We start from the raw sequence: 16,650 nt of genomic DNA, 5'->3' as shown, positions 1-16,650 counted from the left end.
TTGATGAACTGGAGTCTGAGCTTCAAACACTCAGGCACATCCGGGAGGGGGAGACTTACCTGGACACTGTGTTTCAGGAGGCAGTCACACCTGTCAGAGTAAGTAGTTTAAATCCTGCCAGTGGCCAGGGACAGCAGGGTGTGACTGCAAGTCAGGCAGGTAAAGGGAACCAGCAGTCAGGAACTCAGGAGCCTCAGCCCTTGACTCTGTCCAACAGGTATGAGGCACTTGCTCCCTGTGTGGATGGCGAACAGGGCTGCAGGAAGGATGAGTCAGCTGACCAAGGCACATGGTTCAGCAGGCCATTCAAGGGGAGGGAGTAAATAGGCAAGTTGTAGTTGTAGGGGATTCTATTATCAGGGGGATAGATAGTATCCTTTGTGAGCCGGATAAAGAGTCCCGCATGGTATGTTGCCTGCCCGGTGCTAGGGTGCGGGACATCTCTGACCGGCTTGAAAGGATACTGGAGAGGGAGGGGGAGGATCCAGTTGTTGTGGTCCATGTCGGTACCAACAACATAGGCAAGTCGAGGAAAGAGGACCTGTTTAGAGATTATAAAGAGCTAGGATTCAAATTAAAAAAACAGGTCCTCAAGGGTCATAATCTCCGGATTACTGCCCGAGCCACGTGCAAATTGGCATAGGGAGGCAAGAATAAGGGAAGTTAACACGTGGCTGAAAGAGTGGTGTGGGAAAGAGGGGGTTCCTTTTCATGGGACACTGGCATCAGTTTTGGGACAGGGGGGGACCTATACCGCTGGGATGGTCTCCACCTGAACCGAGCTGGGACCAGTGTTCTGGCGAAAAGAATAAATAGGGTGGTCAATAGGACTTTAAACTAAAGATTGGGGGGGAAGGGAAAGTCAGGGAACCAAGAGGTGAAGTAATCAGTGGGAAGCTTAGCTGCTTAGGAATACAGAAAAGCACAAAAGACAAAACTCAGGAGAGGTTACGATAGTCCCCATCCCACAAAATATGACACAGTGTATGGAAAGGCTCAGTAAACTAAGGTCCACCACACTAAGAAAACAAAAAGGGACGGTCAATAGAGAATTAAAGGTGCTATATTTAAATGCGCGCAGTGTATACGGAACAAGGTAGATGAGCTTGTGGCCCAGATTGTGACTGGCAGGTATGATGTGGTAGGCATCACAGAGACATGGTTGCAGGGGGTTCAGGACTGGCATTTAAACATCCAGGGATTCACAACCTATCGAAAAGACAGGGAGGTGGGCAGAGGGCGCGGGGTTGCCTTGTTAATTAGGAATGAAATTAAATCAATAGCACTAAATGACATAGGGTCAGATGATGTGGAGTCTGTGTGGGTAGAGTTGAGGAACCACAAAGGCAAAAAAACCATAATGGGAGTTATGTACAGGCCTCCTAACAGTGGTCAGGACCAGGGGCACAAAATGCACCACGAAATAGAAAGTGCATGTCAGAAAGGCAAGGTCACAGTGATCATGGGGGACTTCAATATGCAGGTGGACTGGGTAAATAATGCTGCCAGTGGACCGGAGGAAAGGGAATTCATTGAATGTTTACAGGAGGGCTTTTTGGAACAGCTTGTGATGGAGCCCACGAGGGAACAGGCCATTCTGGACTTAGTGTTATGTAATGAGCCAGACTTGATTAAAGATCTTAAAGTAAGGGAGCACTTAGGAGGCAGTGATCATAATATGGTAGAATTCAATCTCCAATTTGAAAGAAAGAAGGTAGAATCAGATGTAAAGGTGTTACAGTTAAATAAAGGTAACTACAGGGGCATGAGGGAGGAACTGACGAAAATCGACTGGGAGCAGAGCCTAGTGGGAAAGACAGTAGAACAGCAATGGCAGGAGTTTCTGGGAGTAATTGAGGACACAGTGCAGAGGTTCATCCCAAAGAAAAGAAAGGTTATTAGAGGGGGGATTAGGCAGCCATGGCTGACAAAGGAAGTTAGGGAATGCATCAAAGCAAAAGAGAAAGCCTATAATGTGGCAAAGAGTAGTGGGAAGTCAGAAGATTGGGAAGGCTACAAAATCAAACAGAGGATAACAAAGAGAGAAATAAGGAAAGAGAGGATCAAATATGAAGGTAGGCTAGCCAGTAACATTAGGAATGATAGTAAAAGTTTCTTTAAATACATTAAAAACAAACGGGAGGCAAAAGTTGACATTGGGCCGCTCCAAAATGACGCTGGTAATTTTGTGATGGGAGACAAGGAAATAGCTGAGGAACTAAATAAGTACTTTGCGTCAGTCTTCACAGTAGAAGACATGAGTAATATCCCACCAATTCCGGAGAGTCAGGGGGCAGAGTTGAATATGGTAGCCATCACAAAGGAGAAAGTGCTAGAGAAACTAAGAGGTCTAAAAATTGATAAATCTCCGGGCCCAGATGGACTACATCCTAGAGTTCTAAAGGAGATAGCTGAAGAAATAGTGGAGGCGTTAATTATGATCTTTCAAAAGTCACTAGAGTCCGGGAAAGTCCCAGAGGATTGGAAAATCGCTGTTGTAACCCCCCTGTTCAAGTAGGGAACAAGGGAAAAGATGGAAAATTATAGGCCAATTAGCCTAACCTCGGTTGTTGGCAAGATTCTAGAATCCATTGTTAAGGATGAGATTTCTAAATTCTTGGCAGTGCAGGGTCAGATTAGGACAAGTCAGCATGGATTTAGTAAGGGGAGGTCGTGCCTGACAAACCTGTTAGAGTTCTTTGAAGAGATAACAAATAGGTTAGACCAAGGAGAGCCAATGGATGTTATCTATCTTGACTTCCAAAAGGCCTTTGATAAGGTGCCTCACGGGAGACTGCTGAGTAAAATAAGGGCCCATGGTATTCGAGGCAAGGTACTAACATGGATTGACGATTGGCTGTCAGGCAGAAGGCAGAGAGTTGGGATAAAAGGTTCTTTTTCGGAATGGCAACCGGTGACGAGTGGTGTCCCGCAGGGTTCAGTGTTGGGGCCACAGCTGTTCTCTTTATATATTAACGATCTAGATGACGGGACTGGGGGCATTCTGGCTAAGTTTGCCGATGATACAAAGATAGGTGGAGGGGCAGGTAGTATGGAGGAGGTGGGGAGGCTGCAGAAAGATTTAGACAGTTTAGGAGAGTGGTCCAAGAAATGGCTGATGAAATTCAACGTGGGCAAGTGCGAGGTCTTGCACTTTGGAAAAAAGAATAGAGGCATGGACTATTTTCTAAACGGTGACAAAATTCATAATGCTGAAGTGCAAAGGGACTTGGGAGTCCTAGTCCAGGATTCTCTAAAGGTAAACTTGCAGGTTGAGTCCGTAATTAAGAAAGCAAATGCAATGTTGTCATTCATCTCAAGAGGCTTGGAATATAAAAGCAGGGATGTACTTCTGAAGCTTTATAAAGCATTAGTTAGGCCCCATTTAGAATACTGTGAGCAATTTTGGGCCCCACACCTCAGGAAGGACATACTGGCACTGGAGCAGGTCCAGCGGAGATTCACACGGATGATCCCAGGAATGGTAGGCCTAACATACGATGAACGTCTGAGGATCCTGGGATTATATTCATTGGAGTTTAGGAGGTTGAGGGGAGATCTAATAGAAACTTACAAGATAATGAATGGCTTAGATATGGTGGATGTAGGGAAGTTGTTTCCATTAGCAGGGGAGACTAGGACCCGGGGACACAGCCTTAGAATAAAAGGGAGTCACTTTAGAACAGAGATGAGGAGAACTGTCTTCAGCCAGAGAGTGGTGGGTCTGTGGAATTCATTGCCACAGAGGGCGGTGGAGGCCGGGATGTTGAGTGTCTTTAAGACAGAAGTTGATAAATTCTTGATTTCTCGAGGAATTAAGGGCTATGGAGAGAGAGCGGGTAAATGGAGTTGAAATCAGCCATGATTGAATGCGGAGTGGCCTCGATGGGCCGAATGGCCTTACTTCCGCTCCTATGTCTTATGGTCTTATGGTCTTACTGAAGGGTCTAAACTTAAAACGATGAGCTTTTCATGCTCTCGCTCATCCAGGCCGTACATGGTCGCCTGATGCTTAACTGTGGCAAAGAAATGGTGGGGGTCTGAGGTGGGGAGGAACGGTGTGATTTTATCGCACGCGTCCCGTAATTGGGTCACTGTTAAGGGGGTAGAATATAGAAATTCCGCATCGTCCGATGTGGCTGTGCGGTGGGTGGTTACTGGGTTCATTGGAGCTTGAATTATCTGCTCTGTGGGGGGGTTGGGGCGCTTTTCTCTTTTGTGACTTTCCCTGCGCACGTGTTCCCTGAACATATCTCTGCGCTGTTTCATTCAGTTCTTCCCAATCAGGGCCGTCTTCCTGATCTTATTTTTCCCCAAAGGTTTCCTGAAAACCTTTTTGAACATAAAGCAGTGATTGCAGCCCTGCAATCTGCTTCCGGCACTTTGCGTGATCTAGCGTGCTTTGTCTTTGTTCTGTGGTGGCAGCATTGACTGCTCTTAATGCTGCCTTTAGATCGCTACACTGTCTCTGTAACGCTTCTACCTGTTTTTCTGTTTCCTCACGTACCAGGACTGCACGTTGCGTGTCCTGATAGACCTTTTCGTATTGAGACAAGACTGGTGAGCCCTTTTGGCGTCACCCACCTCTCCATCTTTTGCTGCCAATTTCCTCCTCAATTCCATATTCTCCTTTTCTACTTCGCTTACATCGACCTTACTCATCCGATGTATGCCCTCAACTTCTTTCCAGAGCGTCCTAACCTCCTCCTCTGTGCCTCGCAATTGTGCCAAGCAGGACACGATTGCCATCGGTTTGTGAGCTTTCCCCAAGCTCTTTTTGTGGATCTCGCTCAGGTTCTCCCACCAAGTATGTCCTATACTCCCGGGACCTGATTCCTCATTATCACAGAAATCATTCCAAAGGGGCCATCCTTTCCCTTTGAGATATTTCCTGATTTCTTCCTCCCAAATGGGACATTGTCCCACTCTACTGCTGCTGGTCGCTGCGACCGCAAATTCCTCAGGGTTCATGAGGCGCTGCATTGCCTGCATTGCCATCCTTCCTATCCGAATGCTTCTTTTAAATTTGGAACAGGGGAGCTAAGGCGGTGCTGTAAATACGGGTACGGCTTTCGCTACTTTCCGATATACAAACTTCCGACAGTTTTGACGCAACAAAAATCTATCAGTTTTACCTTGTATAGCCCTGTTAGTTACGCATGCATACACACACTTCCGAATTATGAGTATTGATCAGAACTGCTTGAACACTTGTGGTTTTCTGTTTCCAATTGGATTTCTAATTCAAATTCTTGGGTTCTCCCGGAGTGGTTTTCCACTTCTAGATCGGGTCCCGGCGGAGTCGCCAAATAATGTTGCTAACTTTAGCCTTCGTTTAATTGCTCTGTTCTATCACCTTTGCTCTTGAGTCGCGAGGCATCTTTCTGATACCGCCACGTGGTTCAAGTCCGAGTAATGATCAATAATCCGCTTAGTAAGAGTTAAATCAACGCACATTTATTATATACAGTAATCAATGCTTATGCATAAATTCTACTTTTTTTTATTAAATATTTTATTGAAAATTTTTGGTCAACCAACACAGTACATTGTGCATCCTTTACACAATATTATAACAACACAAATAACAATGACCTATTTTATAAACAAAAAATGAATAAATAATAAATAACAAAAATGAAAACTAGCCCTAATTGGCAACTGCCTTGTCACAAGTAACACTCTCCAAAAATATAATTTAACAGTCCAATATATAATTATCTGTAGCAACGACCTATACATACTATACAGTATATATTAACAACCCTGAGAGTCCTTCTGGTTCCTCTTTCCCCCCCCCCCCCCGATCCTGGGCGGCTGCTGCTGCCTTCTTTTTTCCATTCAGTCTATCTTTCTGCGAGGTATTCGACGAACGGTTGCCACCGCCTGGTGAACCCTTGAGCCGACCCCCTTAGGACGAACTTAATCCGCTCTAGCTTTATAAACCCCGCCATGTCATTTATCCAGGTCTCCACCCCCGGGGGCTTGGCTTCTTTCCACATTAGCAATATCCTGCGCCGGGCTACTAGGGACGCAAAGGCCAAAACATCGGCCTCTCTCGCCTCCTGCACTCCCGGCTCGTGTGCAACCCCAAATATAGCCAACCCCCAGCTTGGTTCGACCCGGACCCCCACTACTTTTGTCACCCCCATCCAAAACCTCTGCCGCTCCCGCCGGCCAGGTACTTGGGGCCAATGGAGGAAGCATGCGGGGGAAGTGGGAGCGTCGGTCTGGTCCCAATATGCGACAACCACTGATTTGTCCCGGGGAAGATGGACGGCGGGTTTTGAGCATGGTGGAGGGCGGGGGTGGGAAGGATGGGCAACTTGTTCCTGGAAGGGAGCTTTGCGAGCATGGAGGAGAAGTTCGGGCTGGCAAGGGGAAATGACTTTTGGTACTTGCAGGTGCAGGATTTCGTATGTAGACACGCCTTCCACCAAGGGGGATCCAGGACAGGGTAGTTTCCAGGGGAGAGGGGAGAGTCTCGGATATTTATAAGGAGCTTATGGGAGCGGAGGACACAGGGACCGAGGAACTGAAACTCAAGTGGGAGGAGGAGCTTGGTGGGGAGTTGGAGGGAGGCGTATGGGCAGACGCTCTGAGGAGGGTAAATGCAACCGCAACATGTGCCAGGCTCGGCCTGATTCAGTTCAAGGTAGTTCACCGGGCCCACGTGACGGTGGCCCGGATGAGTAAATTCTTTGGGCTGGAGGACAAGTGTGCTAGATGTGCGGGAGGACCAGCGAACCATGTCCACGTGTTCTGGGCGTGCCCAAAACTCAGGGGGTACTGGCAGGGATTTGCGGGCGTCATGTCCCAGGTACTGAAAACAAGGGTGGCGATGAGTCCAGAGGTGCCGATTTTTGGGGTGTTGGAGGACTCCGGAGTCCAGGAAGGGATAGAGGTCGACGTTGTGGCCTTTGCTTCCCTGGTAGCCCGGCGACGAATACTGTTGGCCTGGAGGGACTCAAAGCCCCCAAAGACCGAAGTATGGCTATCGGACATGGCAAGTTTTCTCGGCTTGGAAAAAATCAAGTTCGTCTTACGAGGATCACTATCGGGGTTCGCCTGGAGGTGGCAACCATTCATCAACTTCTTCGCGAGGAACTAATTGTCAGCGGGGGGTGGGGGGGGGGGGTAGAATAGTGTAGAGTAGGGGGGGAAGAATAGGCGGGTCTATTTCTGAGAGAGGAACTGTTATTTGCACTATGTTTTGTAATTGATATTTGCATACTAATGTATATTGTTACTGTTTACAATGCCAAAAATACCTCAATAAAATTGTTTGATAATAAAAAAAGATAATAGCTGATTTTATGTTCTTGAGATGAACAAAAGCTTTCAACCATTTTACAGGGCCGTTAAAACCCCTAACGTTCCAGGTAACTAGACCAGTTAGAGGTCTCCCACCACACCTCAAACCAGATTCTGCCATTCCCAAAGAGGTATTAAACAAGGGACACAATCAGATAAAACAAAAGGGTCCACCCAAGATGGCCACCGAGCCAAGTCAGATGACTCGACAAAGAGAGATCAGCAGACACCGTCAACGATCTAACGAAATCCACCCCACCCCTGCAGCTTCCCAAAAACACCATCGCAGTTCAGTATAACTGAGGTACCCTCAATAATGATGCTTAGAGATTAAACTGTAAAGAAGGCTTTATTAGGCTAATAACTGTGCTACAGATATGGACGAGAGCTGACTGCTACACAGACCATGAGGCAGGCCTTTATGTATGGCTCCCAGATGGGCGGAGCCAGAGGCGGAGTCCCCAGGGTTCCAAGCCTGGTCTTAAAGGGGACATCACCTTACATGATGATAAGGCAGTAACCGTTCATCACATTCACCCCCTGTTTAAAAAGGAGTCCGGCGGGGGTGAAGTGCCATCATAGGTCCATCCGTCTCGGCGGCCGGATCGTCCTCCTCGATCTCCTCAATTCGGGCGATGGTGCGGCGGGCACGGACGTCCCGGTTGAGGGCACATCCGGGAGCACAGCGGTCGGAGCTTCGGTCCGGGTCGGGGCAGAGGAACTAGGCAGGGCCGGGGGTAGCGGAGCCGGCGCCGGCGGGGTGTGTAAAGGGGGGGCGCACGGTAGGAGCACACCAACGGGTGGTAGGGCCGGAAGGGGGTGTGTTGTAGGGGGCGACGGGTCCTGCAGGGGAGCGGCGCGGGAAGTGGCGTCTGTGGTGGAGGATCCAGTGGGCGCCAGATCCCGGAGGGAAACCGTATCTTGCCTGCCGTCTGAGTACTCCACGTAGGCGTAACTGGGGTTGGCGTGGAGCAGTCGGACCTTTTCAACTAGGGGGTCCGTTTTATGGCTCCTCGCGTGCCTCCGGAGAAGAACAGGTCCCGGAGCCGTCAGCCAAGGTGGAAGCGAGACCCCGGAGGTAGACTTCCTGGGGAAGAGAAACGGTCATGAGGGGTCTCATTTGTGGCCGTGCAGAGGAGTGACCTAATGGAGTGTAGGGCATCGGGTAGGACCTCCTGCCAGCGGGTGGTTGGGAGATTTCTCGACCGCAGGGCCAGAAGGACAGCCTTCCACACTGTCGCGTTCTCCCTCTCCACCTGCCCGTTTCCCCGTGGGTTATAGCTGGTCGTTCTGCTCGAGGCGATGCCTTTGCTGAGCAGATACTGACGCAGTTCATCGCTCATGAACGATGTACCCCGGTCGCTGTGGATATAAGCAGGGAAACCGAACAGAGTGAAGATGCTGTGCAGTGCCTTAATCACCGTGGCTGAGGTCATGTCGGTGCAGGGAATGGCGAATGGGAAATGGGAGAACTCATCGATGACGGTGAGGAAATAGGCATGACGGGAGGGGCCCCTTGAAGTCCACGCTCAGTCGCTCAAAGGGGCCCGAGGCCTTCACGAGCCGAACCTTGTCTGGCCGACAGAAGTGTGGTTTGCACTCCGCACAGACCTGGCAGGCCCTGACCATGGCCTTGACCTCCTTGGTTGAGTAAGGTAGGTTGCGGGACTTGATGAAATGGACGAGCCGGGTAACCCCCGGGTGGCAGAGGTCATTGTGGATGGCTTGCAGGCGGTCCTCCTGCGCGTTGGCGCATGTGCCGCGGGACAGGGCATCTGGGGGCTCGTTGAGCTCCCCTGGACGATACTTGATATCGTACGAGTAGGTGGAGAGTTCGATCCTCCACCTCAATTTTATCGTTTTTTATTTTGCCCCGTTGCGTGTTATCGAACATATAGGCGACCGACCGTTGGTCGGTGACGAGGGTAAACCTCCTACCGGCGAGGTAGTGTCTCCAGCACCGCACAGCTTCCACAATGGCTTGTGCCTCCTTTTCGACTGCAGTGTCGAATCTCGGAGGCGGTGAGGGTTCGGGAGAAGAACGCTACTGGTCTGCCTCCTTGATTGAGGGTAGCAGCCAGGGCGATGTCTGATGCATCGCTCTCTACCTGGAAAGGGATGGTTTCGTCCACCGCGTGCATGGCGGCCTTGATGATGTCGGCCTTGATGCGGTTGAAGGCCAATTGAGCCTCAGCCGAGAGGGGAAAAGTGGTGGTCTTTAGGAGTGGGCGGGCTTTGTCCGCATACTTGGGGACCCACTGGGCGTAATAGGAGAAAAGCCCCAAGCACCGTTTGAGGGCCTTGAGGCTGCGGGGGAGAGGGAGTTCCTTAAGGGGGCGCATGCGGTCGGGGTCGGGACCTAGGACCCCGTCTTCCACGACATAGCCGAGGATGGCCAGCCGGGTGGTGTGGAAAACGCATTTGCCCTCGTTATAGGTCAGGTTAAGGGCTCGGGCGGTCTGGAGGAACTTTTTGAGGTTAGCGTCATGGTCCTGCTGATCATGGCCGCAGATGGTGACATTGTCCAAGTACGGGTATGTAGCCCGCAAACCGTACTGGTCCACCATTTGGTCCATCGCCCTTTGAAAGACGGAGACCCCATTTGTGACACCAAAGGGGACCCTGAGGAAGTGGAAGAGCCGGCCGGCTGCTTCGAAGGCAGTATAGGGGCGGTCTTTTTGTCGGATGGGGAGCTGGTGGTAGGCAGATTTGAGGTCGACCGTGGAAAAGACTCGGTATTGGGCGATCCGATTTACCATTTCCGCGATGCAAGGAAGGGGGTACGCATCAAGCTGCGTGAATCGGTTTATGGTCTGGCTATAATCCACGAGCATCCGTTTCTTCTCCCCGGACCGGACTACCACCACTTGCACTCTCCAAGGGCTGTTGCTAGCCTCGCTGACCCCCTCTCCCAGTAAACGCTGGACCTCTGACTTGACAAAAGCCATATCTTGGGCACTGTAGCACCGGCTCCTGGTGGCGACGGGCTTACAGTCGGGAGTGAGGTTAGCGAATAGCGAGGGGGGTGCGACTTTCAGTGTCGCAAGGCAGCACACCGTGAGGGGGGGGCAAGGGTCCGCCGAACTTCAGTGTCAGGCTTCGGTGGCTGCACTGGAAATCCAGTCCGAGCAGCAGGGGGGTACAGAGGTGAGGGAGGATATAAAATTTGAAACGGGTGTATTTGGCACCCTGGATCGAGAGATCCGCAATACAGTACCCCGTGATTTGACCGAGTGGGACCCAGATGCGAGGGCTATGGTTTGGGATGTGGGATGGGTGCGTAGGGAGCAGCGCCTTACCGTTTCAGGGTGGATAAAGCTCTCCGTGCTCCCGGAGTCGAAGAGGCATGCAGTGTCGTGCCCGTTGACCTGGACCTGCATCATGGAGGTCTGCAGGTGTTTTGGCCGAGTTTGATCGAGAGTGATCGCACCCAGTCGCGGGTAGTCGGAGTCGTAAAATGGCCGCTGCCGTTGGTCGCACGTGTCGGGTCGAGAAGATGGCCGCCGACCAGATGGCCACTCCCATGATTCGCACGAGGCTGATGACCCGTCAGAAGAGGACGTGTCGGGTCGGTGCGCAGCAGCATTGCGAGGCCTGCGGGCCTGAGAGCCTGATTTTCGGGCCGGCTGTTCGTTGTTTTTCTGGCCCATGGGTCTGGCCAGGCAGACCCTCGCAAAGTGCCCTTTCTTCCCGCAGTCGCTGCAGATCGCGGAGCGGGCTGGGCAGCGTGGGCGTGGGTGCTGGCCCTGCCCGCAGAAGTAGCAAGGTGTGCCCCCATGGTGAGCGGGTCGCCGCGTGGCGCAGGCCTGTAATACGGGCGAGTCTGAAGAAGCCCGGGGGGGGCTGGCAGAGTCCGCGGGGTACGTACCCAAGTTATGTCGGGCCACCTCCAGCGAGGAGGTGAGCGTTAGCGTCTCCTGGAGGTCTTTTGCCCCGTTTTCGAGCAGTCGCTGCCGGATGTAGGTCGAGCGGATGCCGGACACGAAAGAATCTCTGATGTGCAGGTTCATATGGACTTCCCCTGTCACATCCTGATGGTCACAGTCCCTGGCCAGCGCGGTGAGTTTCTCAACAAACACGTCGAGCGATTTCCCCCGAGCGCTGCCGGCAGGTAGAGAGCAGATGCCGGGCGTGTACCTCATTGACGGGTTTGACAAACCGCTTGCGGAGCAACTCAATCGCTTCCTCATAAGTCGTCGCCTTTTCGAGCGTGGCGTAGATTCTGTGACTCACCCGGGCGTGGAGTAGACGCAGCTTGCGTGGCCCCGGGATGGGAGTCTCTGCGGAGTCCAGGTAGGCCTCTAAGCACCGCAGCCAGTATTTAAAAATTTCCTTTGCCTCCGGCGTTCGTGCTTCCAGATTGAGCTTCTCTGGTTTTAGGCCTGTGTCCATCCTGAGTCTAGTTTAGCCTAATAAATTGAGGTACCCTCAATAATGATGCTTAGAGATTAAACTGTAAAGAAGGCTTTATTAGGCTAATAACTGTGCTACAGATTTGGATGAGAGCTGACTGCTACACAGACCATGAGGCAGGCCTTTATGTATGGCTCCCAGATGGGCGGAGCCAGAGGCGGAGTCCCCAGGGTTCCAAGCCTGGTCTTAAAGGAGACATCACCTTACATGATGATAAGGCAGTAACCGTTCATCACAATAACCACACCAAAAATAAATGTAACAATGGCAAACTAGAACTTACCCTAAAACCTTACCCTAAATTACATAAAATAAAATAAACACAAACTCTAAGCTCATTTTAAAAACTATCATTATGAGTAGCAGCAAACCCTCTAACACCCCTGTTAGCCTAAACACCTTGTTAGCAGGGAGACTCCCAACTGGAAAATAAAAAACATATTTGATTCACAATGCCACATTAGCGATTAAAAGGCACGCCAAATGACAATAAGGAAAAGAAAAAGGGTACAATCAAGTAATGTACAAAACAAACAGCAGAGTTCTCTCAAATATAACGAAAGGCATCAAGAGTATACCCAAACAACGAATATGAAAAGAAACAAAATACAAAGTGCCTGTGCACAGAGTCATATAACAGATTAAACATAACTTATGCTTTCAGACAAAGGAGTCCGCATCTCCCAGTGAATCAAAAAAGTGGTCCTTTTTCGGAACGTTACATAAACTATTCCGAACCTGACTCCACTCTTGTATAGGATGGACTCACTCCATTAAAAGCGACCCTCTTCTTAGCTAGGTCCGCACCTGGCACAGCCTAATAGTGGCTGATCAAGTGTAGTATCTGCTCTGCCTTTTGGCTCAGATCTGGTATGTCTCTCTTGTGGGGACCATGAATTGGATTCAATTTGAATTTGAATTGGTTTTTGGAGCAGGCAAGGAGCTGGATTAGGGGGTTGCCCCTGTCCACACTCTGAGCCCTGGCTTTGTAACTCAGGAACAAGTAATCGAGTGGCATTCCCACTTGAGATCCCGATGCTCTCTTGCCCATCGAAGAACCAGCTCCTTTTCTTTAACACTATGAAATCTTGTGATCACCGTCTGAGGAGGATCATCAGAGTGAGGCTTGGATCGAAGTGAGCGGGAAAGGGGGGGGGGACTTCAGGTTCAGTCGACGAGCTTCAAGCTAATTAATTTTTGGCTTTGCCTCCCTTGGGCATCTCAGATAAGAGAGCTCAACACAACCAAGTTTCAAGATTTTCCCAAGAAGTTAAAGACCTGTGTTGCCGGGACAGAGGGTAAAAATATCAGATTTTCAGCAGGAGCCACCTGATGCGCACCTTCCCTTCAAATCGCTCCACAGACGTCCCTAAACCTAAAAATTCTAAGCAGGAAATAAAAATTAAATTGAAATGATTAATAAATTATTGAAAGCAAAATAATAATTGCAAAATACAGCTGGTAATAAAGGAAAGAGGTTTAAAAATGTAGAAAAAATAATTACATTCTCCAGTACAAATTAACTTATAAAGGAATGAGACGTTTTAAATTTTTTGCGGCCGGGGGATTGTCTAGTAGTAATGATCAATCGTTACAATTAAAAAATTCAAACTCATGAATGCACCATTGCTAACTTTTTCTGACATCTTTAGCTAGAAACAAGTAGGAAACTACTGTACTTCATGCCTTGTGTTGACATTGTGAGTACTGTTCGAGCACACCCCGTGGAGGAGTGGGGTATCTCCAACACAAGTTCTGGATTTCCACATTTAGCTGCCAGAGGTTGTAGTTCGATTTATAATGTCGGTGAGTCTTGCTAGCCTCCCCATTGCAATGCAATCTTCACAAAATTTGGACCATTGCAATCTGTGCAAAATTTGGACCAATGTGTGCTGTGTAATTGAAACACCACACCAATTAACTTGTGGATCCAGTTGTTTATATATTAGCTGACCCAATGAACTTTGTATTTAAATATAGTATCGCAGCAGGGGACATTTGATGTGTTTTGTTCATTCTTTTCTCTGTACACCACGATTGATGTATTGCACACCAATGTCCTTTTTAACTCTTTCCTGGTAATGATCCAATTTTTTTTCTTTTGGGCCATTGTAGAAAGCTCGCAGAGAAACAGTTCCAATTTGGGAAACTGGTGCCCCTCCAGAACGTACTAAAATGACAATGAGAGACTTCATCTACTACTTGCCTGATACAAATCCAATGCTGTAAGTGACCTGGTGATATTCAAACTAGTATTTATTTTATAATATTTCTGATTGAATGCATTTTAAAGGTGTGAAATTAGCCTTTTCATACTACATTTATTGTTTCAGTGCATGTAAGATGAATTTTGATATTATTTGAATTCAACTCCTTACAGATCTTCATTTGAAGAAGAAAAGAGACCATCTTTCCCAGTTCTAACCAAAGAGTGAGTATATGTTCAGCCATTTAAAAAAAGTTAGCTTCATTTTTTTAGAACGACGTAGGTGTCTTGGTGATTTTTACCAGATTTTCACTCACCAAATTTTATTGCAGGATTTTGAAAAATTAATGATAAAACACTGTTTTGGTAATAGTGTGAATTTATTTTCCAGGATCTGTTGCATCAATGGTAAAAATGATAAATAAACATATAATGATTGCAGGATAAAAAATAAGAGCATTGCCTAGTCATCACCACCACATTTATTATTAACGATTCTTAAATTGTCGTGGCAATTATAGTATGAGAGAATTTGAACTCTGACATTCACAGTATGTCTTCCTTTATATTGTAGGCCAGAAGTGGGAACCATTAGTTCCCCACCTAATGAGGATGAAGATGAAGAATCTGATGATGCAGTTTTGGGTCCAAGAGTCAAAGTAGCTGAAGATGGCTCTATTATTATTGATGACGAAAGGTAAGTCCATACTACAAAAACATTTACGATTTAAACACTTTACCTTTCATTAGCAGATCATCAATTAGAATTATCTTAGACAATTGAATTATTATTGAATACCATCATTTATGTTCTAGCATTTTGGTATAGGGCTAGATAGATCCTTTTGCCAAAACTACTCAAAGTGATCTTTGTTTAAAATAGGTTAATTTATCCTGAAGCTCTGTATATTTAAGGGGTTTAAGATTGGCTTCACCACCTTGGTGGAAGGAAACTGTTTGGAGATGTTAAACTGGGACAGAAATTAGTAGTCACTTGGCCAAGTGCAGATTATTTAGGAAAAGCAGCACAGATTTGTTAAAGACAAATCTCATTTTTCTCTTTTCTGAAGAAAAGTCATATTTGACTCAATATTAATTCCGTTTCTTTCTTCATGAATGCAGCAAGACCCGCTGAGTATTTACAGCATTTTCTGTTTTTCTTTCGGATATGCAGCATCCAAAGTATTTTGCTTTAATTTTCATGTTTAATCAACTTGATTGCATTTTTTGATTAGGTAACAGAGGGTATTGATGATGTTGATTAGTTAATGTGGTGTGCATAGACTTCCAAAAGGCATTTGATAAACTGCCGTACAATAGCATAGTTGAAGCCTATGGAATAAAAGGGAAAGTTACCATTTCAAGCAATAAATGAGAGAATACGCATTGATAGTTCAGGGCAGAAAAAAGTAGGCTGTGCTCTGTAATGGAGGGAGAACAAACAGCACTGTTTTAAGCTTGCAATAATTTTCCATGGAATGCAAATTTACTTGACTGTACTTTTCTTCAAACAAAAAATAGTTTGACGGTTGAGGTTTTGAGGAAGAAGGGACCTAATATAGTTGAAGAAAGCGATCCTATTTTTGAACGTGGCTCTCAAACAACCTATTCGAGTTTTAGGAAGAGCACTCACACAAAGCCATGGTCTAATAAAGGTGCGTATGAAATGAGTTTTAACGGCTTAAATTTAGAAAACTTGTTTTGCTTATTAAGCTGTGATTTAAAAGGAAACAGAACTGCTGAATTTACTCCACCATTTTACTTCTGATTTTTAAAAAATTTTCCCGAAACATTTCCAGGTGTGCTGCATTCCAAAATTGTTAAACTGTATAGCATCAAATGTTTCATACATTTTAAGGATATGTCAATGGTCACATCTAAAATTGTTATCAGTTGAAAAAATGCATCCGTTCCCGGTGTATAACATTTTTTGTCCATTTTAGCTAACTTTTTTTCAGCTCTATGCAAAACGTTATCGCAGCACCATCCTAATCTGTAAAATGAAAGTTGATAGTTGTTCCCAACTATTCCAACTTTTAAAAGTACAGTCATGCATTGATAGTGTGGAATAGGATTTCATCATTCCTGTCAGTGTCATGTTTGCTCCCGAGTACACACGGGGCGGGATTCTCCACTCCCACGCCGAAGTGGCCGCGCCGTCGTGAACGCCGTCGAGGTTCACGACGGCGCGGAATGGCCCCGGTCCCGACCGATTCAGGCCCTGACAATGGGCCAGTATCGGGGCCGCGTCATCTACCCGCGCCAGGTCTTGTCGCCCGCGTAAAAGCGGCGCCGCATAGATGACACGGCCGGCGCCGCATAACGGAAGTCATCCGCGCATGCGCGGGATGGCCGGCGCCAACCCGTGGATGCGTGGTTACCGTCCTGTCCAAATACGCCCCGCAAGAAGATGAGGGACGGATCTTGCGGGGCCGCGGAAGGAAGGAGGTCCTCCGTCAGAGAGGACGGCCCGACGATCGGTGGGCACCGATCGCGGGCCACCCCACATTACAGGTGAAGCCCGGTACAGGATCCCCCCTCGCCCCCCCACAGGCCCCCCCCCCCCCCCCCCCCCCCCCAGCGTTCACGCACCGCCCATGACTGCAGCGACCAGGTGTGGACGGTGCCGGGGGGAACCTGCCGTTTTGGCCTGGCCGCTCGGCCCATCCGGGCCTCTGAATCGCGGGGGTGCCGGAGAATCGCCATTTTGGGTGTCT

At 48.3% G+C, this 16,650-nt stretch overlaps 1 protein-coding gene across 5 annotated transcripts in view; it reads left to right on the top strand.

Moving 5' to 3' along the window:
- Window positions 1-16,650, top strand: part of LOC140429315 (uncharacterized) — a 198,901-nt gene that overhangs the window by 70,823 nt on the left and 111,428 nt on the right. For all 5 annotated transcript variants that reach the window (XM_072516152.1, XM_072516150.1, XM_072516149.1 and 2 more), the window contains 4 exons: window positions 13,843-13,952; window positions 14,108-14,158; window positions 14,508-14,630; window positions 15,455-15,588. In XM_072516152.1, coding sequence (XP_072372253.1) covers window positions 13,843-13,952; window positions 14,108-14,158; window positions 14,508-14,630; window positions 15,455-15,588 — 418 coding nt within the window. The remainder of the gene's footprint in view (window positions 1-13,842; window positions 13,953-14,107; window positions 14,159-14,507; window positions 14,631-15,454; window positions 15,589-16,650) is intronic.

The sequence above is a fragment of the Scyliorhinus torazame genome, chromosome 9 (genome assembly GCF_047496885.1).
Source record: "Scyliorhinus torazame isolate Kashiwa2021f chromosome 9, sScyTor2.1, whole genome shotgun sequence".
Taxonomy (NCBI): domain Eukaryota; kingdom Metazoa; phylum Chordata; class Chondrichthyes; order Carcharhiniformes; family Scyliorhinidae; genus Scyliorhinus; species Scyliorhinus torazame.
Note: the sequence above shows the minus strand (reverse complement) of the source record. Positions and strands in the feature narration are given on the sequence as shown.